This window comes from Sphaeramia orbicularis, unplaced genomic scaffold (genome assembly GCF_902148855.1).
Source record: "Sphaeramia orbicularis unplaced genomic scaffold, fSphaOr1.1, whole genome shotgun sequence".
Classification (NCBI taxonomy): Eukaryota; Metazoa; Chordata; class Actinopteri; order Kurtiformes; family Apogonidae; genus Sphaeramia; species Sphaeramia orbicularis.
Window position 1 is genome coordinate 602,147 of NW_021941442.1, and position 25,337 is coordinate 627,483.

The 25,337-nt window shown below is 40.5% G+C and overlaps 1 protein-coding gene across 1 annotated transcript in view; it reads right to left on the reverse strand.

Annotated features, from left to right (window-relative positions):
* Nucleotides 1-25,337, reverse strand: part of elp3 (elongator acetyltransferase complex subunit 3) — a 49,325-nt gene that overhangs the window by 18,489 nt on the left and 5,499 nt on the right. Inside the window, exons 2-9 of the mRNA XM_030129390.1 lie at nucleotides 24,846-24,945; nucleotides 22,190-22,328; nucleotides 17,701-17,771; nucleotides 17,556-17,619; nucleotides 17,232-17,300; nucleotides 16,268-16,422; nucleotides 9,047-9,208; nucleotides 8,730-8,856 (exon numbers count right to left, since the gene is read on the reverse strand). Coding sequence (XP_029985250.1) covers nucleotides 8,730-8,856; nucleotides 9,047-9,208; nucleotides 16,268-16,422; nucleotides 17,232-17,300; nucleotides 17,556-17,619; nucleotides 17,701-17,771; nucleotides 22,190-22,328; nucleotides 24,846-24,945 — 887 coding nt within the window. The remainder of the gene's footprint in view (nucleotides 1-8,729; nucleotides 8,857-9,046; nucleotides 9,209-16,267; nucleotides 16,423-17,231; nucleotides 17,301-17,555; nucleotides 17,620-17,700; nucleotides 17,772-22,189; nucleotides 22,329-24,845; nucleotides 24,946-25,337) is intronic.

A 25,337-nucleotide genomic window follows, 5' to 3' on the forward strand; every position in this document is an offset into this window, starting at 1 on the left:
TTTTTCCATTTAATCCTGCACCCCCCCCCCCCCCGCCCCCACCCCCCCCCACACACCAGCTTACAGATGTTATCGTGTAAACACACACACAAACACAGAGGTAATTCAACAAATGTGCTCACAGACACAACCCTCTATCGTCCACCTGTCCATCTGTCCACCTGTCCATCTGTCCATCTGTCCACCTGCAGCAGTAAATGCAGCAGTGACCTGCATGTATTCGTGTCTGCAAAAGTCCAATTTACCAACATCAGCACCAACACAAACACAAACCAGAGCACATTCCATCATGAGTGGAACAGTTAACCCATCTGTGTCCTGCCCTGTCCTGTGTCCTGACCCCCTCCCCCACCTGTCTGGATGGACGTCCTCGGCCTCACCACTGTGGATGGGCCTCCTCGCCCCTGCCTGTCTCATCCAGCGGGATGGACCCCCCATGTGTCCACCCTACTGCATCCTTGTAGACTAGAACTACATCTGCAAATGGACGTCCATCAGTCCTGGTGCATCTATAGCCTGTCCGTCCATGGGAGTGGATCTCTCCTTCACTGTGGTTCTCCCCGAGGTTTCTCCCTTTTCCCACTGGGTTTTGAGTTTTTCCTTGCCGAGAAGGAGGGTCTAAGGACGGGGGATGCCCTGGACACTACTCATTTTCTTGCTGTTCATTTGACTGTTGTTTACTCTAACTGACTCTGTAAAGCCCTTTGAGATAACCTTGTTGTGATATTGGGCTATACAAATAAAGTTGAATTGAATTGAATTGAATTAACAGCAGGTCCGGTTTATCAGCCCATCAGAGGAGGAGTCCACAGACTATCCAAACACTGACACACAAACATCTGACTGAACAACAGCACATGGACCACAAGAAAAACTGAGGAGCTCTGGCATTTAAAGCAGAAAAACAGAAGAAAGCACAGGATTATTGATCTGAAACAGTTTACAGCTGAACTGACCAACTTTAACTGTCAGTGATCATTAAACATGTTTGTGTTTGTGCAGTCCAACCAGTAGTTTAGTCAGAGAAGATGTCTGAAGAAACTAGTAAGGAAGACGAAGATGAACACAGCACCTTCACAACAGCTCAATAAAATAAAAATGTGTGTGTGTGTGTGTGGGGGGGGGTTCTAAGGGTTCTCAGATTGACTGGAAATAAAAGCATATGCACAGTTTTACTTTAAAGGAAAGAGAAAAGAGACGAACTCAGCCTGTCTGAGGAAAGAGTGGACGATACTGTATGTGACACTGGACTGACACTGGACTGACAGGACTGACACTGGACTGACAGGACTGACACTGGACTGACACTGGACTGACACTGGACTGACACTGGACTGGCAGGACTGACACTGGACTGACAGGACTGACACTGGACTGACACTGGACTGGCAGGACTGACACTGGACTGACACTGGACTGACACTGGACTGGCAGGACTGACACTGGACTGACAGGACTGACACTGGACTGACACTGGACTGGCAGGACTGACACTGGACTGACAGGACTGACACTGGACTGACAGGACTGACACTGGACTGACACTGGACTGGCAGGACTGACACTGGACTGACACTGGACTGACACTGGACTGACACTGGACTGGCAGGACTGACACTGGACTGACACTGGACTGACACTGGACTGGCAGGACTGACACTGGACTGACAGGACTGACACTGGACTGACACTGGACTGGCAGGACTGACACTGGACTGACAGGACTGACACTGGACTGACACTGGACTGACACTGGACTGACACTGGACTGGCAGGACTGACACTGGACTGACACTGGACTGACACTGGACTGGCAGGACTGACACTGGACTGACAGGACTGACACTGGACTGACACTGGACTGGCAGGACTGACACTGGACTGACACTGGACTGACAGGACTGACACTGGACTGACACTGGACTGACAGGACTGACACTGGACTGACACTGGACTGACACTGGACTGGCAGGACTGACACTGGACTGACACTGGACTGGCAGGACTGACACTGGACTGACACTGGACTGACAGGACTGACACTGGACTGACACTGGACTGGCAGGACTGACACTGGACTGACAGGACTGACACTGGACTGACACTGGACTGGCAGGACTGACACTGGACTGACAGGACTGACACTGGACTGACACTGGACTGGCAGGACTGACACTGGACTGACAGGACTGACACTGGACTGACAGGACTGACACTGGACTGGCAGGACTGACACTGGACTGACACTGGACTGGCAGGACTGACACTGGACCGACACTGGACTGACACTGGACTGGCAGGACTGACACTGGACTGACACTGGTCTGACACTGGACTGGCAGGACTGACACTGGACTGGCAGGACTGACACTGGACTGACAGGACTGACACTGGACTGACACTGGACTGGCAGGACTGACACTGGACTGACACTGGACTGACAGGACTGACACTGGACTGACACTGGACTGACAGGACTGACACTGGACTGACACTGGACTGACAGGACTGACACTGGACTGACACTGGACTGACACTGGACTGGCAGGACTGACACTGGACTGACAGGACTGACACTGGACTGACACTGGACTGGCAGGACTGACACTGGACTGACACTGGACTGACAGGACTGACACTGGACTGACACTGGACTGGCAGGACTGACACTGGACTGACAGGACTGACACTGGACTGACACTGGACTGGCAGGACTGACACTGGACTGACAGGACTGACACTGGACTGACACTGGACTGGCAGGACTGACACTGGACTGACAGGACTGACACTGGACTGACAGGACTGACACTGGACTGGCAGGACTGACACTGGACTGACACTGGACTGGCAGGACTGACACTGGACCGACACTGGACTGACACTGGACTGGCAGGACTGACACTGGACTGACACTGGTCTGACACTGGACTGGCAGGACTGACACTGGACTGACACTGGACTGGCAGGACTGACACTGGACTGACACTGGACTGACACTGGACTGGCAGGACTGTCACTGGACTGACACTGGACTGACAGGACGGACACTGGACTGACACTGGACTGACACTGGACTGGCAGGACTGACACTGGACTGACAGGACTGACACTGGACTGACACTGGACTGACAGGACTGACACTGGACTGACACTGGACTGGCAGGACTGACACTGGACTGACAGGACTGACACTGGACTGACACTGTACTGGCAGGACTGACACTGGACTGACAGGACTGACACTGGACTGGCAGGACTGACACTGGACTGACAGGACTGACACTGGACTGACACTGGACTGACATGACTGACACTGGACTGACACTGGACTGGCAGGACTGACACTGGACTGACACTGGACTGACAGGACTGACACTGGACTGACACTGGACTGACACTGGACTGACAGGACTGACACAGGACTGACAGTGGACTGACACTGGACTGGCAGGACTGACACTGGACTGACACTGGACTGGCAGGACTGACAGGACTGACACTGGACTGACACTGGACTGACACTGGACTGGCAGGACTGACACTGGATTGACACTGGACTGACAGGACTGACACTGGACTGACACTGGACGGGCAGGACTGATACTGGACTGACACTGGATTGACAGGACTGACACTGGACTGACACTGGACTGACACTGGACTGGCAGGACTGACAGGACTGACACTGGACTGACACTGGACTGGCAGGACTGACACTGGACTGACACTGGACTGACAGGACTGACACTGGACTGACACTGGACTGGCAGGACTGACACTGGACTGACAGGACTGACACTGGACTGACACTGGACTGGCAGGACTGACACTGGACTGACAGGACTGACACTGGACTGACACTGGACTGGCAGGACTGACACTGGACTGACAGGACTGACACTGGATTGACAGGACTGACACTGGACTGACACTGGACTGACAGGACTGACACTGGACTGGCAGGACTGACACTGGACTGACACTGGACTGACAGGACTGACACTGGACTGACACTGGACTGGCAGGATTGACACTGGACTGACGGGACTGACACTGGACTGACACTGGACTGGCAGGACTGACACTGGACTGACAGGACTGACACTGGACTGACACTGGACTGACACTGGACTGACAGGACTGACACTGGACTGGACTGACACTGGACTGGCAGGACTGACACTGGACTGGCAGGACTGACACTGGACTGACACTGGACTGGCAGGACTGACAGGACTGACACTGGACTGACACTAGACTGACACTAGACTGACACTGGACTGGCAGGACTGACACTGGACTGACAGGACTGACACTGGACTGACACTGGACTGACACTGGACTGACAGGACTGACACTGGACTGACACTGGACTGACAGGACTGACACTGGACTGACACTGGACTGGCAGGACTGACACTGGACTGACAGGACTGACAGTGCAAACTGGGATCAGCCCCAAGTAAATACAGAGTTAGTATTTGTGTCAGACAGACATTAGTTCACTGTGCTTGTGCTAGGAAAATGAAAGATCCAGCCACTGTGGCTACATTAGCAGAAATGAGTGTAGCCACAAACAGCCACAGCCGGTCTGGGTCCAGTCTGGGTCCGGTTTGGGGCCAGTCTTGGTCCAGTCAGGTCCAGTCTGGGTCGAGTCAGGTCCAGTCTGGGTCCGGTCTGGGTCCAGTCTGGGTCCGGTCTGGGTCCAGTCTGGGTCCAGTCTGGGTCCGGTCTGGGTCCAGTCTGGGTCCGGTCTGGGTCCGGTCTGGGTCCGGTCTGGGTCCAGTCTGGGTCCAGTCTGGGTCCGGTCTGGGTCCAGTCTGGGTCCAGTCTTTTTCCTGCATTCTGGTGCATCTTGAGTTTAAAAATCTGTTCAATCGGGCTTCAGTTTTATACAAAAAAAAATCATAAAAAATTAACTGAAGTCAACATTTTCATCTAAACTATTTTTATTTCTAATCTAATGTATAACAAAACAATAAATGATAGACTTATAAATACAATTATTCTGATGTTCATGAGATTCAATATGAGATTCAATATAAAATAAATTTATCAGTGAGACATGATTTATCATAAAGTCATTTGGTTATTAAATATGAACAGATATGGACTCTGGAAATTATTTTATTTAGACTAGAAAGTCCTCCTGCCCAGACTAGAATGGACATGGACTGATTACTAATTTAAACTTAGATATCAGATAACTGACTTCTTTTCAACTCTTGGACGGTGGACAGATCCATAGAGTGGATCACCACAGGTGTTTTCAGCCTCCTGACCCCCATCCTTTGGCTCTACGGCCCTGGTGTCTGCAGCAGCTGGGGCTTCTGACAGTTTTTCACTTTTCACACACACTTTTTTCCAGACCGAGTATGAGTACTTACATTTGAGTACTTGTCGATAACGAGTACCGATCTGAGTCCTTAATAATCCCATTCCAGTTGTTAGTTCCTTTTGTAAATGTGCTTTATTGTCGTTGTCATTAGTCTGACTGGAACAAAGTGCTGCTACTGACATTTAATGTGTTGGAATGAGCGTTTGTCAGTTAATCCACCAGGGGGCACCGCTCTGAATTAACCATACTAGACAAATACCACGAAGAAGAGGAAAGTTTAATGAAGAAGAAGAAGAAAGTCAGTAATACCAAACCTGTAGACGACAGAGGGAACACTAGTGTGATACTAATGTTGCAGCGTTCTCTCTGGTAAGGTTTAAAAGTTTAGCTTCAGCAGGAAGAGAAAAGACAAATGAGTGAGAGGTTTGGTTTGCACTTCCGCTGGTGGAGGTCTGCACTGCTCCGTACCCCTCTGTGTCTGGGTACTCATCCACCATCAATATACTGACAGATGTTGTACATGATGAAATGAGCTAGCGGTAACTTCCCACAAGTGACGTGTTCGTGTGAATTCGTAAAAAATTGGAAACGTTGAGGTGAGTTGGATCGCTCTCAGCAGCGCTCTTCAATAGTGGAGACCGCATTTGTTATTTTCCTTGGTTATCGCTCGGACATTTTCGATCACAGATGTAAGCTGGTTGATTTTACTAAAAAATACCTTGGCCACTGTGGCTACACGGGTTGAAAACAACTTCGCCAACCAGGAAAATGCATCGCCAATAGAGATGTGGAGATAGGCTAGCACAAACCTGGGTTCATTCTATGGGTCATCCAACAGTCCGATCACAGCCAAACTACATAAAGGTTCATGTGTGATCATGTCAGAATATCAAAGAGGAAATCAAAGACTGGGACTCATGTTAAATCACTCAAATTATTATGTTCCAACATTGAGAGAGTAGACGGTCAGACCCAGTATCATCCTCCTGTCACACAGACTTCCTGTTGACTCCCCAGTGTTAGACCATCCTCTGGTCCAACAGCTGAGGATGCCCATCAGACCTGCATGGGTCTGTGCTGACCCGAGTCAGACCGGCATGGGTCTGTGCTGACCCGAGTCAGACCGGCAAAGGTCTGTACTGACCCGAGCCAGACCGGCAAAGGTCTGTACTGACCCGAGCCAGACCGGCAAAGGTCTGTACTGACCCGAGCCAGACCGGCATGGGTCTATACTGACCCGAGTCACCAGAGGACAGAGAGAGGACAATCAGTGGAGTCAATGATCGACTGGACCGACTAATAAATGTTCTGACAGACATTAAGAATGGTTAAAAGTTGGGTTAATTATCTGTGTGAGATAAACAAAGATTTATGCAACTGTTAATGCAGCTGTCCACAATAATCTAATATAAGATTATTAAATCCTGTGTAGATCAGTGTTCTGATTTCATATATCAGCCAATATCAGATATCAGCCAATATAATGAATATCAGCTTTTTTTTAGCCTTCAATATTGGCATCGGCCCCGAAAATCCCATATCAGTCGGGCTCTAATGTCCATGATCTGATCCATGGACCACATACTAGACCCACGTGGGACTAGTATGTGGTCCAGCTTGTCTTCATGTTTACTGTTCTTCTGACTCATTGAGTGACAGACTCAGAGCAGAACCACAGGCTCGTTCCTTAATTGCTCTCTTTTTATTATTCTTCCTCTGTTTTTATTCTTGTACAAACCCAAACCCAGCAGAGCCTGAACCAGTGAACACTGCCCCACTGAGTCCTCATTACCTTCCTCCAGTTCCACCTGTGGACTGGTTCTGACTGTTTGGACCACATCCATGGTTCTAATCAGACAAACCCAGTCCACCTGCTGCTGCTGAACACACACACACACACCTACACCTGTTACTACACACACTGGGAAACTGTCGTGACGCATTTACCAAAGAAAAAGTTATTATGACTAATTTCACAAACAAAGACTTAAAAAATACATGTTCCAGCTGCACTTTTTAGTCCCTTTGTTTCTACTTTTGCTTCTAAAACTCTCCTGTGTGCAGTGGATTTATGAACAGATGTACAGTCGAACTGTTCAAAGGAAACATTCACAGACACAGGTCACTGTAAAACACTGGGAAATATATCTGGAACTATACATGTAAGCTCAAATGTGCTCACAGCTCTTCTGTGTGTCTGTGTTCATATTAAATATTAAATCGGTTTATATAAAATTAAATATAAACCAATATATATGTGTGTGTGTGTGTGTGTGTGTATATATATATATATGTTTCTGATAAATTCCCGATTTTTACTGCAAAGGAGGCTATGTTTTTGCCACAGTTTGTTTGTTTGTTTGCAAGACAACTGAAAAAAAGTTATGGATGAATTTTCATGAAATTTTCAGTAAATGCTGATACTGGCACAAGGAAGAAATGATTAAATTTTGGTGGTGGTGGTGGGGGTTGGGATCTGTCTTGGTGGAGGTCTGCACTCTCTGAGTGCTTTTCTAGTTTTCCTCTAAAAACTCCATTTTCCATTTCATGGAAGGTGTGTTAATTCAATTGATTGTAATCAGATTACTGCTGTTATCTAGGGCCAGTTTCCTTCACTGATTTGATTTCCATTCATAAGGTTCTGAATCAATTAATCACAATTTGATTCAATTCAATTCAATATTGATTGATTCAGTTTCATTTACTGACACCAAAGTACAGTTTTGAACTGTAATCTGATTATTTGAGTACTGCAGACATGACACACATCAGTACTGGGATCAATACTGATATTAGAAAGGACATAAATCTGACATTTCATCAGTCAACAGATGAATCTGCTCTGAAACAATGAACACAAACAGTACCATGTTTGTACAGTGGCCCCGCCCCCTGAAGCAGAATCATGTTGGGCCCTTGGTACACTGGGGTGGGGGGGGGGTCGTACAGTGTCCATTGTGGTTCATCCTACTATATAATGTACATTTCGGCCCTGACTCCTGTCCGGTGTCTGTCCCATCGATGTCCGATCAATGTTGCAAACATGGGACACGGGGGGGCGTTTGGGCACAATGACGCTGTTACACCACGGGGGGGCGTTTGGGCACAATGATGCTGTTACACCACGGGGGGGCATTTGGGCACAATGACGCTGTTACACCACGGGGGGGCGTTTGGGCACAATGACGCTGTTACACCACGGGGGGGCGTTTGGGCACAATGACGCTGTTACACCACGGGGAGGCGTTTGGGTGCAATGACGCTGTTGCACCACAGGAGGGCACTGTCATACAAGGAACCACGGGTACAATGACACTAATACTTACTATAAACTGTTTGAGTACAGTGTGGGTCAGTATTACCCATCATGCCTCTGGTGTGTACTTACTATAAACTGTTCGATGTCCCGGTCCAGTCCTACGTTGGGCAGGTCTGGCATCATGTGTGCCACCACTTTGAACCCAGCGTCCTTGGACAGGTGGAAGGACTCACAAACAGCCCTGACGGTGTGTCCTCTGGGGACACAGACAAACACAAGGACATGAGGACGGGTCCAACTGTACATCTGTTACATTTGTCCATCTGTCCACCCCCCCCCCCCCCCCCCCCCCCCCCCCCCCTGTCCTCCACACTTGGTGGTGTACTGGCCCCCCCACTCCCACCCCATCCCTGTTGGTGTCGTCCGTCCCCCCCCCCCCCCCAGACCTGTTGGTGTCCCGGGCCACGTCCTCGTACACACTCTGGACTCCTATCTCCAGGCGGGTGCAGCCGTACCCCAGCATGTCACTGAGGTGTCTCTTCAGACAGTAGTCTGGACGAGTCTCTATGGTGATTCCAACACATTTAGTGGAACTGCGCTCAGAGTATCTGCAGGATGGACAGACAGACAGACAGACAGACAGACAGAGTCAGTCAGTTCTCCTCCTGTTGAATGTTTTTTTTATTCTTGTGTCTTGCATATACACATGTCCAGCCCTTCCATGGGTTTATAAGACACCATAAATACAAACCACAGATCAAATACCAGACAATAGACACAATAGATATGAACTAAACAAAGTACTGACCAATTGAAACAAACACATCTGCAGCTTTTTCCAGGCTTTACAAACAAATAATGCTAATTTAAATACATCTGAACTAAACAACCATCTCATCTGGTCCTCATCAGAGCTCCAGAACATACACGTCGTCAAACACACAGGCTCTCAGTTCATCACAGACGACAATACAAAAGAACATGGGATTCATTTTCCACTTCCCCCGGATCACACAATCCAAAGTCTGTTTTCTTCTGGGGTTTGGGTCAATCTGCCAGTTTCTAAGGCCAAGGGAAGGATTCCTGTACGCAACTGAGCAATCAGGGACCTTTGGTTCCTGCTCAGATTAGCACTGACATAAAACTGTGTTTTCTATGTATTTTTTAGTTGAATGTACACTACCAGTCCACAGTTTGGACTCCCCTTCTCATTTAACTGACCACAGATGGACCACAGATGTCCAACCAGTGCTCAGCTTCACTGGGAACTCCTTCAGACTGTTGGAAAACATGTCAGGTGACTACCTCATGAAGCTCAATGAGAGAATGACAAGAATGTGCAAAGCAATAAAAAAAGCAAAATGTGGCTATTTTGAGGAATCTAAAATATAAAACATATTCTGAGTTATGTCACACTTTTTTTACTCCATAATTTCATATGTGTTCATTCATAGTCTCGATGCCTACAATGGAAATAGTCATGAAAATAAAGAAAATCCTGGTGAGTCCAAACTTCGGACTGGCAGTGTATGTTCGCAGCTTCAGTTTAGTCTGGATTAACATTAGGTTAGCTCTGATCTTATTAATGCTACATGAAAGGTTGTTGTGAAATATATACTGAAGTTGTGCTTCTGCAGACCTGTTTGTGTGTTCCCTAAAACCCTTCTGTCTCTAAACATCATCTTCTTAATAATAATAATAATAATAATAAGTGTGTTTTAATTTGACTGGAGGCTGTTCATGAACACCACAGATTTCTGGGATCATTTAACAAACATCACTTTGCATGCTGGGAGTTTGCACGACTCATTATGTCGACAGTTAACATTAACCTCCCATTAAGGACACACTAATGTAAGAAGAAAAGATGTTTGGAATGAGAGAAAAAATAAATGAGAAATTAATGAGTGTTTGCTTTTGCAGCAAAATCAAGTTAAATGCCTCAATCATTCATAGATTTATCGGTTCTGTCTGTCTGGGGGGGGGGGGTCCATCACCATGGCAACAGAAGGTTCAGATACAGACACCGTGGAACAAATCTGACCTGTTTTATTTTTTTATGTTATTTCTTCCCAGTCGCTCCTGTCCAGTGGGTGGGTCACATAATAAAACCAAGGCTCCAGGGCTGATTGTAAATCTGTTGGTTGTGATTGGACAGCTGATACCGACACTGACCATGTGACTGAAGCCGACAGTTTATCTTAAATGTACAAACACGGTTCTAGTCTGACTGTTGAACTGAAACATGAACATATAAATCAAGCTCCACGATTGTGGAACCTCCTCCTGCCTCAGTCCAGGAGGAGACACCCTCTGTCTGTTTCAGAGGAGGAGACACCCTCTGTCTGTTTCAGAGGAGGAGACACCCTCTGTCTGTTTCAGAGGAGGAGACACCCTCTGTTTAAGAGGAGGAGACACCCTCTGTTTCAGAGGAGGAGACACCCTCTGTCTGTTTCAGAGGAGGAGACACCCTCTGTCTGTTTCAGAGGAGGAGACACCCTCTGTCTGTTTCAGAGGAGGTTCAAACCTTCCTTCAGATGAATCCTATCGTTAGTTCAGCTCAGGCTGATCTGAGTTCTGCTGATACAGGCTGAGACTGAAGGACACTGAGCTCTGATCTGAGACGCAAACTCTGGCACCTCCTCTCTGCTCCTCCTCCTCCTCTATGACCTCCTCTCTGCTCCTCCTCCTCTATGACCTCCTCTCTGCTGCTCCTCCTCTATCACCTCCTTTCTGCTCCTCCTCCTCTATGACCTCCTCTCTGCTCCTCCTCCTCTATCACCTCCTTTCTGCTCCTCCTCCTCTATGACCTCCTCTCTGCTCCTCCTCCTCCTCTATCACCTCCTCTCTGCTCCTCCTCCTCTATCACCTCCTCTCTGCTCCTCCTCCTCTATCACCTCCTCTCTGCTCCTCCTCCTCTATCACCTCCTCTCTGCTCCTCCTCCTCTATCACCTCCTCTCTGCTGCTCCTCCTCCTCCTCTATGACCTCCTCTCTGCTCCTCCTCCTCCTCTATGACCTCCTTTCTGCTCGTCCTCCTCTATGACCTCCTCTCTGCTGCTCCTCCTCCTCCTCTATGACCTCCTCTCTGCTCCTCCTCCTCTATGACCTCCTCTCTGCTGCTCCTCCTCCTCCTCCTCTATCACCTCCTCTCTGCTCCTCCTCCTCCTCTATTACCTCCTCTCTGCTCTTCTTTCCCTCTGTCCTTTTCTCTCCTAATTCTCTCTCCTGTTTACGCCCCAGTGAATACATGTTACTGACTTGACTTCTTCCCTGGAGTCTTTGTGCTTTATCGCCTCACAGGTTTTCCCTGGATCCTCACAGGTTTTCCCTGGATCCTCACAGGTTTTCCCTGGATCCTCTCTGGACCTGCTGCTGTGCTCCTCCTCTCTTCTCCATATAGTTCTCATAGTGTTTATTCTATAGTTCCATAGATGTTCTACTTCACTTTTCTGTGCATCAGTTCCATCCAAGTGTCTCCCCCTACCTCCCCCCTTCTCCCTCTCTCCCCCAGTCTCTCTCTCTCTCTGCTGTTAAATGTATTTTTTCCTTCCTCTCTCTCTCTCCTCTCACTAGTGTTTGTATGTTTCTATAAATTGTCTTCAGTCTGCTTTGGCCTAACTCTAGATGTAAAGTGTCATCACAGAACTTTTGTTGTGATTTGACGTTATAGAAATAAACTTTGATTTGATAAATGTTTTCAGTATTTGATGTGAACTGGAACCTGGACATCAGACTGACAGACCCAGTGTGTTTAATGGGTTTACAGTTCCATAGACGACTTCTTCTTCTTCTTCTTCTTCTTCATCCAGGGCTCCTTCAGTCATTGCCGCCCCCCCCCCCAGAGCCTTCAGACTCCAACAGCAGATACTCAGATACTTCAGACTCTGCACGACAACTTGTTTTGAGTCACTGATTGAAATGGTCAGAACACAACCCATTGAACACTCATCTGAGCGCGCTCCGTAGCTCTCGCTCATTTTCTCCAGTCCAGCTGCCGCAGTGACCATTAGCCCCCCCCCCCATATTCCCTCTGATTCAGTCTGTGCTGTATCTGCTGGCAGTAAATGTCCATCTTTTACAGTCTGCTGGCTGATTTACACCAATTACAGCAGTGGATGCTCCACACACAGAGGAGTGTGATCAGCGTGGATGAAATGAATCAATAAAAACTCTATTATCTGAGGTGATTATCTGCAGGAGTCGTGCTGAGGCCATCAGATCAGAGCTGGATGAGCACGCTGAGAAGCAGACGTGAGCGTCATACCGCCACGCAGGATTATAAAAAAACAGATACAGGAGCATACGGGGACGGGGGGGGGCAGCACACCCACGTGCCCCCCCCTTAAACCACTCTGCGTCAGCCACATTTACCCCGGTCTAAGCATCTGAGCATACACACCAAGGTTATTATCGTAAACAAAAACTAACCAAATGACCAAAACTACAACTGTAAAAACATTTTCATTAACTGAAATAAATAAAATTATAATTAAAAGAAAAAAAACAAGCCAAAAAAATCTTGAATTAGGCAAAAAAAATTTTGAATGAAGTAAAAAAAAAAAAAGGATGTGGGATGTTTTTGCAAAGTCAAAAATTCCACAGTCTTGAATTGAATTAAGCAAATAAATAAATAAATAAATAAATTAGCTTGAATTAAGGAAAAAATGTCGAATTAAGCAAAAACAAAATCTTCAATTAAGTAAAATAAAATCTTGAATTAAGCAAAAATTAATCTTGAATTAAGCAAACAAAAATAAAAAAATAAATAAAAAATCTTGAATTAAGCAAAAAAAAAAAAAAAAAATTCTTGAATTAAGCCAAAAAAAATCCTAAATTTAGCAAAAAATCTTGAATTAAGCAAAAAATCTTCAATTAACAACTTCAAATGTTTCTCTTTGTTTTAGTGCAAAAAATAACATTAAATTATGGAAATACTGACATTTCCAAATTATCCTGCAATAATAAAATGTGAATAACCTGAACAAATATGACCAACCTGAAATGTCTAAAGCCCATGGGATGTTTTTGCAAAGTCAAAAATTCCACAGTCTTGAATTGAATTAAGCAAAACAAAAATAAATAGCTTGAATTCAGGGAAAAATGTTGAATTAAGCAAAAAAAAATCTTAAATTTAGCAAAAAATCTTAAATTTAGCCAAAAAATCTTGAATTATAAAAGTATCTTCATAATATAATGTTTTGTTTTTTTTTCACTCAAACACAGACATAAATGTGCAGTTGTCATTCTTTCTGGGTTCTTCTGTTCTTATTTGACTGGTTGGGTCCACTGCAGATCAGATCAGACTGAATATGGAACCTGACAGAACAGGAGTTTAGAACCCTGTCCTGTATTAGATGTCCAAACTCCTCTGCTTTCGCCTTTATCAGACTGAACCCTCCTGACAAATAAACAAAGCTCCTGGACTGGACTCTAGAGCCATTATTCAGTCCGATCACCTGGATGATGTGGTCAACAAACGGCCGCTTCTCTGACTGTGACTTTTTTTCAGACTCATCTGTAAAGTGTCTTCTGTGTCATATATTTATTACTCAGCCTGTGCCCAGTTCCATTCAGATACGCCTAAACTCACTGAAGTCACAAATCAATGCGTGAAAGTGAAGAGTCTGCACTCCAGTATTTATTTATTGACCTGCTGGGTTCACAACGGCTCCATTTAGCACTGTAATCTGTGGACGCTGTGGACACAGCAGATCCTACAGGAGTTAAAGGTCCAGGGGTGGACCCAGGTCACAACACATTTACAAACTACACTATAAATAATAGAGAACGTAAAGGTGGAAACTCAGAACTAATGTGGAGACGGAATTAGTTATAGACGGAACTAATTCAGTGGGAATTCCAACAGGTTGTGTAAATCCACTGGATTTGTGTCCAAATGAATGTACAGATAGTTGATCATCAGCTGGAGGGTTCAAATTCAAACTGTCTGAATTATTAGAGTCCAAATACACAAAGAAATTAACAAAACCCTATGAAAATCGAGCAAAATAATGAACAAAACTGAACAAAACTCGAGCAAAAATATAAACAAAATCAGGCAAAATAATGACAAAAATGAACAAAACCGAACAAAAATCCAGCAAAATAAAGAAAAAAAATTTAAAAAACTGAACAAAAATCGAGTAAAATGACAAAAATGAACAAAACTGAACAAAAACCGAGCAAAATAATGAAAAAAAAAAAGAAAAGAACTGAACAAAAATTTAATAAAATGACAAAAATGAACAAAACCGAACAAAGACTGAGCAAAATAATGAAAAAAATTGAGAAAACTGAAAAAAATTAAGCAAAAAAAAAAAAGAATGAAATGAACAAAAACGAAGAAAAATCGAGCAAGATAATGACAAAAACTCAGCCCTTCACATGTTGAATTACACACCCATTTGATGTGTGTTCATCCTTTGGCTGTTTATTGTAAAGTGTCTGTGAATACTTAGAAAAGCACTATAGCAAACCAATATTATTATTATTATTATTATTATTATTATTATTATTATCATTATTATTATTAACGATGTTCTGACGTTTGTGTAAGAACACAAATCCAGAATCCATGTCATATCCTAGAAGCCCTGTGGACTGGTCCAGCCACAGTCCAGTACTAGAGCTCCCTCTGCTGGACACTGTGGTGCATGTGTCCAAATGTGGGCCAACACACAACAACTGTCGGAATGAAGAACCCAACGAGCGCACGCACACAAATGAAGTCTGTTCACAGAAGCTCCAGCCAAAGCACCGGAACACATCTGTCCAACTGAGTTCAGTTCAGGTTCACAGACAGATGAATATTTTATATCAAGTGGGCCGGACCAGTCAAATAGAAGAAAAAATAGCAGGATACCAACTGATAAGGTGAGTTTGACAGCCCTGCTTTAGGGAACGGCTCCAAGTCTGGACACATTCACAGTCTGGACTCCAACCGCTGATGACGACAAACAATTATGGAGAAATACTGGAGAAATGTTGGACTGAAGTCTGGACCTGATATGAACAACTGAGGAGACGGAACCAGTTAGAGACGCAACTAATGAAGAAGGAATTCAAATGAAAGAAAACAAATGAAAATTGAACAAAATAATGAAAAAAATGAACAAAACCGAACAAAAATCGAGCAAAATAATGAAAAAATGAACAAAATTGATCTGTGCAAATGTCGTCAGTAGTTATAAAATGTAACTAATGAATCAGAAATTCCAACAGGTTGTGTAAATCCAATGGATTTGTGTCCAGATGAACGTACAGATAGTTTAGTTCAAATTCAAACTGTCTGAACTATTAGCGTCCAAATACACACAGAACTGAACCCCAGACTAAGAACAGACGCTTTACATTATCATGAACCATTTCACCTCCTCAGACTCAGGTAACGTCTGCACACTACCAGCTTTTTTTGGTTCTTTTTATTCAATCAGTGCCTACATTGGAAACATAATGATGCAACAGTTTTTTCAGATGCAGTTTCTACAATTTAGATGGAATGTCCTTTGTGGTGGACAGTTTTCTTTTGTTTTTTTTGTATATAGTTGTGAAACTCTGGTCCACAAATGTGGACAGAAAACCCCCCGCTGGGTCTGAGGAGGATAAAGCAGATCCAAACGCACACTAAAGCCAGAACATCAGCAGTCTGTCCACGTGTGTTCTCACCTGACGGCCTCGTCCACGCTGTTGGACGTGTGTCCGGACAGGGCGTCGTGCAGGTTCCGGATAAAATAGTCCCTGTAGTCCTCAGGCAGAGCCATGAAAGTCCCGCCCATCACGATGAACTCCACCTTATCCACACTGTGTCCCAGCTGCTTCAGCTGTCAATCAAACACAAGACACACGGCATTGGTTCATTTGGGACAAACACAAACAGACACAAGGGCTGTGTATCAGCCCTCGTTTGAAGTTGTTCATTCAAGCTTTTTTTTTTTTACTTAATTCAAGATTTTTTTTTTTTACTTAATTCAAGATTTTTTTTTTTTTTTTTGCTTAATTCAAGATTTTTTTTTTTTTACTTAACTCAAGATTTTTTTTGGCCTAATTGAAGATGTTTTTTACTTAAATGAAGATTTTTGCTTAATTAAAGATTTTTTAAATTTAATTCAAGATTTCTTTTTTTTGGCTTAATTCAAGATTTTTTTGACTTAATTCAAGATTTTTTTTTGACGTAATTCAAGATTTTTTTTTGACTTAATTAAATATTTTTTTTACTTCATTGAAGATTTTTGCTTAATTGAAGATTTTTTGCTCAATTGAAGAATTTTTGCTTAATTCAAGGGATTTTTTTTGGCTTGATTCAAGATTTTTTTTTCTTAATTCAAGATTTTTTTGCTTAATTTAAGATTCTTTGCTTAATTCAAGATTTTCTGCTACATTCAAGGGATTTTTTGTCTTAATTCAAGATTTTTTTTTACTTAATTGAAGATTTTGTTTTGCTTAATTCAAGATTTTTTTTTCTAATTTTAAGCGTTTTTTTTTTTTTTTTTCTTAATTCAAGATTTAGTATGTAATTTTGTGTTTTGAAGTAAAGCTGTGAACCTCTTGTCCACTCCAGAGGACACACATGTGTTGGTGTCTGAGGAGGACACAGTGAGGCCTGGACACAGTGTTCAAAGAGTCCACTGACCTGTTCCACCCGGTGTCTGGTCTGAAGGTACGGGTCATACCGGGCCCGGATGGCTCTCATGGATGTGGGCTAGGACCACGGAGACAAAGAGACACACATCAGAACCATGGACATGGAGGACACAGACGTCCAACCACAACCAAACAACTGGGTCAGATTTAGGACCACACGACAGTGGTCCGGGTCAGATTTAGGACCACATATGACAGTGGTCCGGGTCAGATTTAGGACCACACATGACAGTGGTCCGGGTCAGATTTAGGACCACACATGACAGTGGTCAGTATACCCAGTGTATCCAGTATACCCAGTCTAATTCCTTACCTCATATCCAGTATAGGACTGTGTGGAGTATTCAAAGTCAGAGTCTGGACCTCCAGGACAGTATCTACAGAACACACACAGGTTTTATATACTGGTGTGTGTGTGTGTGTGTGTGTGTGTGTGTGGACCTGCAGCTCATACTTACACACAGATGTTTCCTGTGAAGCTGATGTGTGGACATCGATGAGGTTTGCACATGACAGCGACAACTGCAATCTGAACAACAACACGAATACACAACAGAACACAACTGTTCAGACCAGGTCTAGTTTTTAGACGTACCTGCTGGATGTACGTCTAAAAACTAGACCTGATCTGAACAAAAGAAACTAGAAGCACTCGGAGAGCGCAGACTTCCACCAAGGCTGATCAGTGGCCCCCCCCGTGGGCCCCCCCACCCCCGATCACCACCAAAATTTAATCATTTCTTCCTTAACCCATTTCCAACAAACCCTGAAAATTTCATCCACATCTGTCCATAACTTTTTGAGTTATGTTGCACACTAACGGACAGACAAACAGACAGACAGACAAACAAACAAACAAACAAACAAACAAACAAACAAACAAACAAACAAACAAACAGACAAACCCTGGCAAAAACAGAACCTCCTTGGCAGAGGTAATAAAGAAAAGTATAATGACATCAACAGAAGACCAGACTGAAGGTCATTAGCCCAAACACAAACACACATTCTATGTCAGAGCACACAACTGCCCTCAGTAACCCCCCACCCCACCCCCACCCACCCCCACCAACACAAACACCAGATCACCCCATGAGTAACCTCAAAGTCAATACATTAATGACATTTAATTAGAATTCTATAGTCATATAAATACCACACTAGTATTAACACTATTATTAACATTATTATTAACACTATTACTATCATTATTATTAACACTATTATTATCACTATTATTATCATCACTATTATTAACACTAGTATTATCCCTATTATTAAAACAATTTTAATAACACTATTATTATCACTATTATTAACACTAGCATTAACACTATTATTATCACTGTTATTAACACTAGTATTATCACTATTATTAACACTATTATTATCACTATTATTAACACTAGTATTATCCCTATTATTAAAACTATTATTAACACTATTATTATCACTATTATTAACACTAGCATTAACACTATTATTATCACTGTTATTAACACTAGTATTATCACTATTATTAACACTATTATTATCACTATTATTAACACTAGTATTATCCCTATTATCAATACTATTATTAACACTATTATTATCACATTATTAACACTAGCATTAACACTATTATTATCACTGTTATTAACACTAGTATTATCACTATTATTAACACTATTATTAAGAATATTATTATCACTATTATTAACACTAGTATTAGCTCTAGTATTAACACTATTATTATCACTATTATTAACACTAGTATTATCCCTATTATTAAAACTATTATTAACACTATTATTATCACTATTATTAACACTAGCATTAAAACTATTATTATCACTGTTATTAACACTAGTATTATCACTATTATTATCACTATTATTAACACTAGTATTAGCACTAGTATTAACACTATTATTATCACTATTATTAACACTAGTATTATCCCTATTATTAAAACTATTATTAACACTATTATTATCACTAGCATTAACACTATTATTATCACTGTTATAAACACTAGTATTATCACTATTATTAACACTATTATTATCACTATTATTAACACTAGTATTAACACTATTATTAACACTAGTATTAACACTATTATTAACACTCTCATTAACACTAGTATTAACACTATTATTAACACTAGTATTATCACTATTATTATCATCACTATTATTAACACTAGTATTATCCCTATTATTAACACTATTATTATCACTATTATTAACACTAGTATTAACACTAGCATTAACACTATTATTATCACTATTATTAACACTAGTATTATCACTATTATTAACACTATTATTATCACTATTATTAACACTAGTATTAGCACTAGTATTAACACTATTATTATCACTATTATTAACACTAGTATTATCACTAGTATTATCATCACTAGTATTAACACTATTATAATCACTATTATTATCATCACTTTTATTAACACTAGTATTAACACTATTATTATCACTATTATTAACACTAGTATTAACACTATTATTATCACTATTAGTAACACTCTTATTAACACTATTATTATCACTATTATTAACACTAGTATTAACACTATTATTAACGCTATTATTATTATCACTATTATTAACACTATTATTATCATTATTAACACTATTACTATTACTATTATTATCACTATTATTAACACTTTTATTATCACTATTATTAACACTATTATTAAAACTATTAATATCACTATTATTAACACTATTATTAACACTATAATTAAAACCATTATTATCACTATTATTAACAATATTATTAAAACTATTATTAAAACTATTATTATCACTATTATTATCAATATTATTAACACTTTTATTATCATCACTATTATTAACACTATTATCACTATTAGTAACACTCTTATTAACACTATTATCCCTATTATTAACACTAGTATTAACACTATTATTAACGCTATTATTATCATCACTATTATTAACACTATTATTATCATTAACACTATTACTATCACTATTATTATCATTATTATTAACACTATTATTAAAACTATTATTATCACTATTATCAATATTATTAACACTATTATCACTATTAGTAACACTCTTATTAACACTATTATTATCACTATTATTAACACTAGTATTAACACTATTATTAACGCTATTCTTATCACTATTATTAACACTATTATTATCATTATTAACACTATTACTATCACTATTATTAACACTATTATTATCACTATTATTAACACTATTATTATCACTTTTATTAACACTAGTATTAACACTATTATTATCAATATTATTAACGCTATTATTTTCACTATTATTAACACTATAATTAAAACCATTATTATCACTATTATTAACACTATTATTATAACTATTATTAACACTATTATTATCACTATTGTTAACACTATTATTATCACGATTATTAACACTATTATTAACACTAGTATTAACACTATTATTAACACTCTCATTAACACTAGTATTAACACTATTATTAACACTATTATTATCACTATTATTATCATCACTATTATTAACACTAGTATTAACACTAGCATTAACACTATTATTATCACTATTATTAACACTAGTATTATCACTATTATTAACACTATTATTATCACTATTATTAACACTAGTATTAGCACTAGTATTAACACTATTATTAACACTAGTATTATCACTAGTATTATCATCACTAGTATTAACACTATTATTAACACTATTATAATCACTATTATCATCACTTTTATTAACACTAGTATTAACACTATTATTATCACTATTATTAACACTAGTATTAACACTATTATTAACGCTATTATTATTATCACTATTATTAACACTATTATTATCATTATTAACACTATTACTATTACTATTATTATCACTATTATTAACACTTTTATTATCACTATTATTAACACTATTATTAAAACTATTAATATCACTATTATTAACACTATTATTATCACTATTATTAACACTATAATTAAAACCATTATTATCACTATTATTAACAATATTATTAACACTATTATTAAAACTATTATTATCACTATTATTATCAATATTATTAACACTTTTATTATCATCACTATTATTAACACTATTATCACTATTAGTAACACTCTTATTAACACTATTATCCCTATTATTAACACTAGTATTAACACTATTATTAACGCTATTATTATCATCACTATTATTAACACTATTATTATCATTAACACTATTACTATCACTATTATTATCATTATTATTAACACTATTATTAACACTATTATTAAAACTATTATTATCACTATTATTATCATCAATATTATTAACACTATTATTATCATCACTATTATTAACACTATTATCACTATTAGTAACACTCTTATTAACACTATTATTATCACTATTATTAACACTAGTATTAACACTATTATTAACGCTATTATTATCACTATTATTAACACTATTATTATCATTATTAACACTATTACTATCACTATTATTAACACTATTATTATCACTATTATTAACACTATTATTATCACTTTTATTAACACTAGTATTAACACTATTATTATCAATATTATTAACGCTATTATTTTCACTATTATTAACACTATAATTAAAACCATTATTATCACTATTATTATCACTATTATTAACACTATTATTATAACTATTATTAACACTATTATTATCACTATTGTTAACACTATTATTAACATTTGTTGTTAGTTTTATTTCATATTTGTCTTTATTTGTGTTTTATTTGTTTGCTCTATCAGTGTTCGATCAGAGTGTGGTGTTAATCAGCTGAACAGACTGTGTGGTGGTCCAGTGTTAATCAGCTGAACAGACTGTGTGGTGGTCCAGTGTTAATCAGCTGAACAGACTGTGTGGTGTCCTTCTTTTTCTTTTTTTTTTGAGGCCTCCTTACCCCGCTGGCCGTTCGTATGGGTTTGGCCTTCAGTTTGGGGACCAGCGCTCGGCGGTACTGTGGAGGAACTGCGGCGATGATGTCCACCAGACGAGGCTGGGCTTCCAGGCCATACTTAGCTGAAGTCTGAGTCTTCACTCTGATGGAAACAAGAGGAGAAGAAAACAAGGAAGTTCAGACAAAGGATGGAAACCGACTGCATGGATCTGAAAAATACAGACTGTGTGGATGAAAAGCCAAACATGCAGAATACAGGTCAGATATTACACCGACCCCCAAAGGGTTAAAGACCTGCAGTTCCACAGTCTGACCGTCATCCAAAGACCTTACAGTTCCACACAGACAGTTCCATATAAACAGTTCCATATAAACAGTTCCACACAGACAGTTCGACACAGACAGTTCCATATAAACAGTTCCACACAGACAGTTCCATATAAACAGTTCCACACAGACAGTTCCATATAAACAGTTCCACACAGACAGTTCGACACAGACAGTTCCATATAAACAGTTCCACACAGACAGTTCCATATAAACAGTTCCACACAGACAGTTCCATATAAACAGTTCCACACAGGCAGCTCCATATAAACAGTTCCACACAGACAGTTCCATATAAACAGTTCCACAGACAGTTCGACACAGACAGTTCCATATAAACAGTTCCACACAGACAGTTCCATATAAACAGTTCCACACAGACAGTTCCATATAAACAGTTCCACACAGACAGTTCCATATAAACAGTTCCACACAGGCACTTCCATATAAACAGTTCCAAACAGACAGTTCCATATAAACAGTTCCACACAGGCAGCTCCATATAAACAGTTCCACACAGGCAGCTCCATATAAACAGTTCCACACAGACAGTTCCATATAACAGTTCCACATACACGGTTCCACATAAACAGTTCCACACAGACAGTTCCATATAAACAGTTCCACACAGACGGTTCCACATAAACATATCCATATAAACAGTTCCACACAGGCAGTTCCATATAAACAGTTCCACACAGACAGTTGCACACAGACGGTTCCACATAAACAGTTCCATATAAACAGTTCCACACAGACAGTTTGACACAGACAGTTCCATATAAACAGTTCCACACAGGCAGTTCCATATAAACAGTTCCACACAGACAGTTCCACACAGACAGTTCCACACAGACGGTTCCACATAAACAGTTCCATATAAACAGTTCCACACAGACAGGTTGACACAGACAGTTCCATATAAATAGTTCCACACAGACAGTTCCATATAAACAGTTCCACACAGGCACTTCCATATAAACAGTTCCACACAGACAGTTCCATATAAACAGTTCCACACAGGCAGCTCCATGTAAACAGTTCCACACAGACAGTTCCCTATAACAGTTCCACATACACGGTTCCACATAAACAGTTCCACACAGACAGTTCCATATAAACAGTTCCACACAGACAGTTCCACACAGATGGTTCCACATAAACAGTTCCATATAAACAGTTCCACACAGACAGTTTGACACAGACAGTTCCATATAAACAGTTCCACACAGGCAGTTCCATATAAACAGTTCCATATAACAGTTCCACACAGACAGTTCCATATAAACAGTTCCACACAGACAGTTGTATATAAACAGTTCCATATAAACAGTTCCACACAGACAGTTCCATATAAACAGTTCCATATAAACAGTTCCACACAGACAGTTCCATATAAACAGTTCCACACAGACAGTTCCATGTAAACAGTTCCATATAAACAGTTCCACACAGACAGTTCCATATAAACAGTTCCACACAGACAGTTCCATATAAACAGTTCCACACAGGCACTTCCATATAAACAGTTCCACACAGACAGTTCCATATAAACAGTTCCACACAGGCAGCTCCATATAAACAGTTCCACACAGACAGTTCCATATAACAGTTCCACATACACGGTTCCACATAAACAGTTCCACACAGACAGTTCCATATAAACAGTTCCACACAGACAGTTCCATACAGACGGTTCCACATAAACAGTTCCATATAAACAGTTCCACACAGACAGTTTGACACAGACAGTTCCATATAAACAGTTCCACACAGGCAGTTCCATATAAACAGTTCCACACAGACGGTTCCACATAAACAGTTCCATATAAACAGTTCCACACAGACAGTTTGACACAGACAGTTCCATATAAACAGTTCCACACAGGCAGTTCCATATAAACAGTTCCATATAACAGTTCCACACAGACAGTTCCATATAAACAGTTCCACACAGACAGTTCCATATAAACAGTTCCACACAGACAGTTCCATATAAACAGTTCCACACAGACAGTTCCATATAAACAGTTCCACAAAGACAGTTTGACACAGACAGTTCCATATAAACAGTTCCACACAGGCAGTTCCATATAAACAGTTCCATATAACAGTTCCACACAGACAGTTCCATATAAACAGTTCCACACAGACAGTTCCATATAAACAGTTCCATACAGACAGTTCCATATAAACAGTTCCACATAGACAGTTCCATATAAACAGTTCCACACAGACAGTTCCATGTAAACAGTTCCATATAAACAGTTCCACACAAACAGTTCCATATAAACAGTTCCACACAGACAGTTCTATATAAACAGTTCCGTACTTATTCAGGTTGATGTCTTTTCCCTCTTCGTGAGCTTCCACCAGCTGTTTGATGACATCAGCGATGGTCATCATCATGAGCTCAGCTCGGCTCAGATCACCTGAAAAACACCATCCACAAGTACACAACATCAGGTCCAGGTCCAGGTCCAGGTCCAGATCCAGGTCCAGCCAAAGTCAACATCAGTGTCACATGTTAAAGTTTCATCTGTCATTTATCAAATAGGCTCATTTTTTTAGCTTAAGAACTGTATTTTATAAAACTGTTTAAAACATTTAAGTATCACTGAAAACAAGATATGAAGATATAATCAATATAAAATGAAACCTAAAAAGGACTCATATATGCACTATTAAGTATAATAATAATGTTTGTTCAGACTCATATATGTAAATGCACTATTAACTATAATAATATGACATTATATCTGTAAATAATGACAACTTCAAATGTTTGTCTTTGTCTTAGTGCAAAAAAATCACATGAAATTCT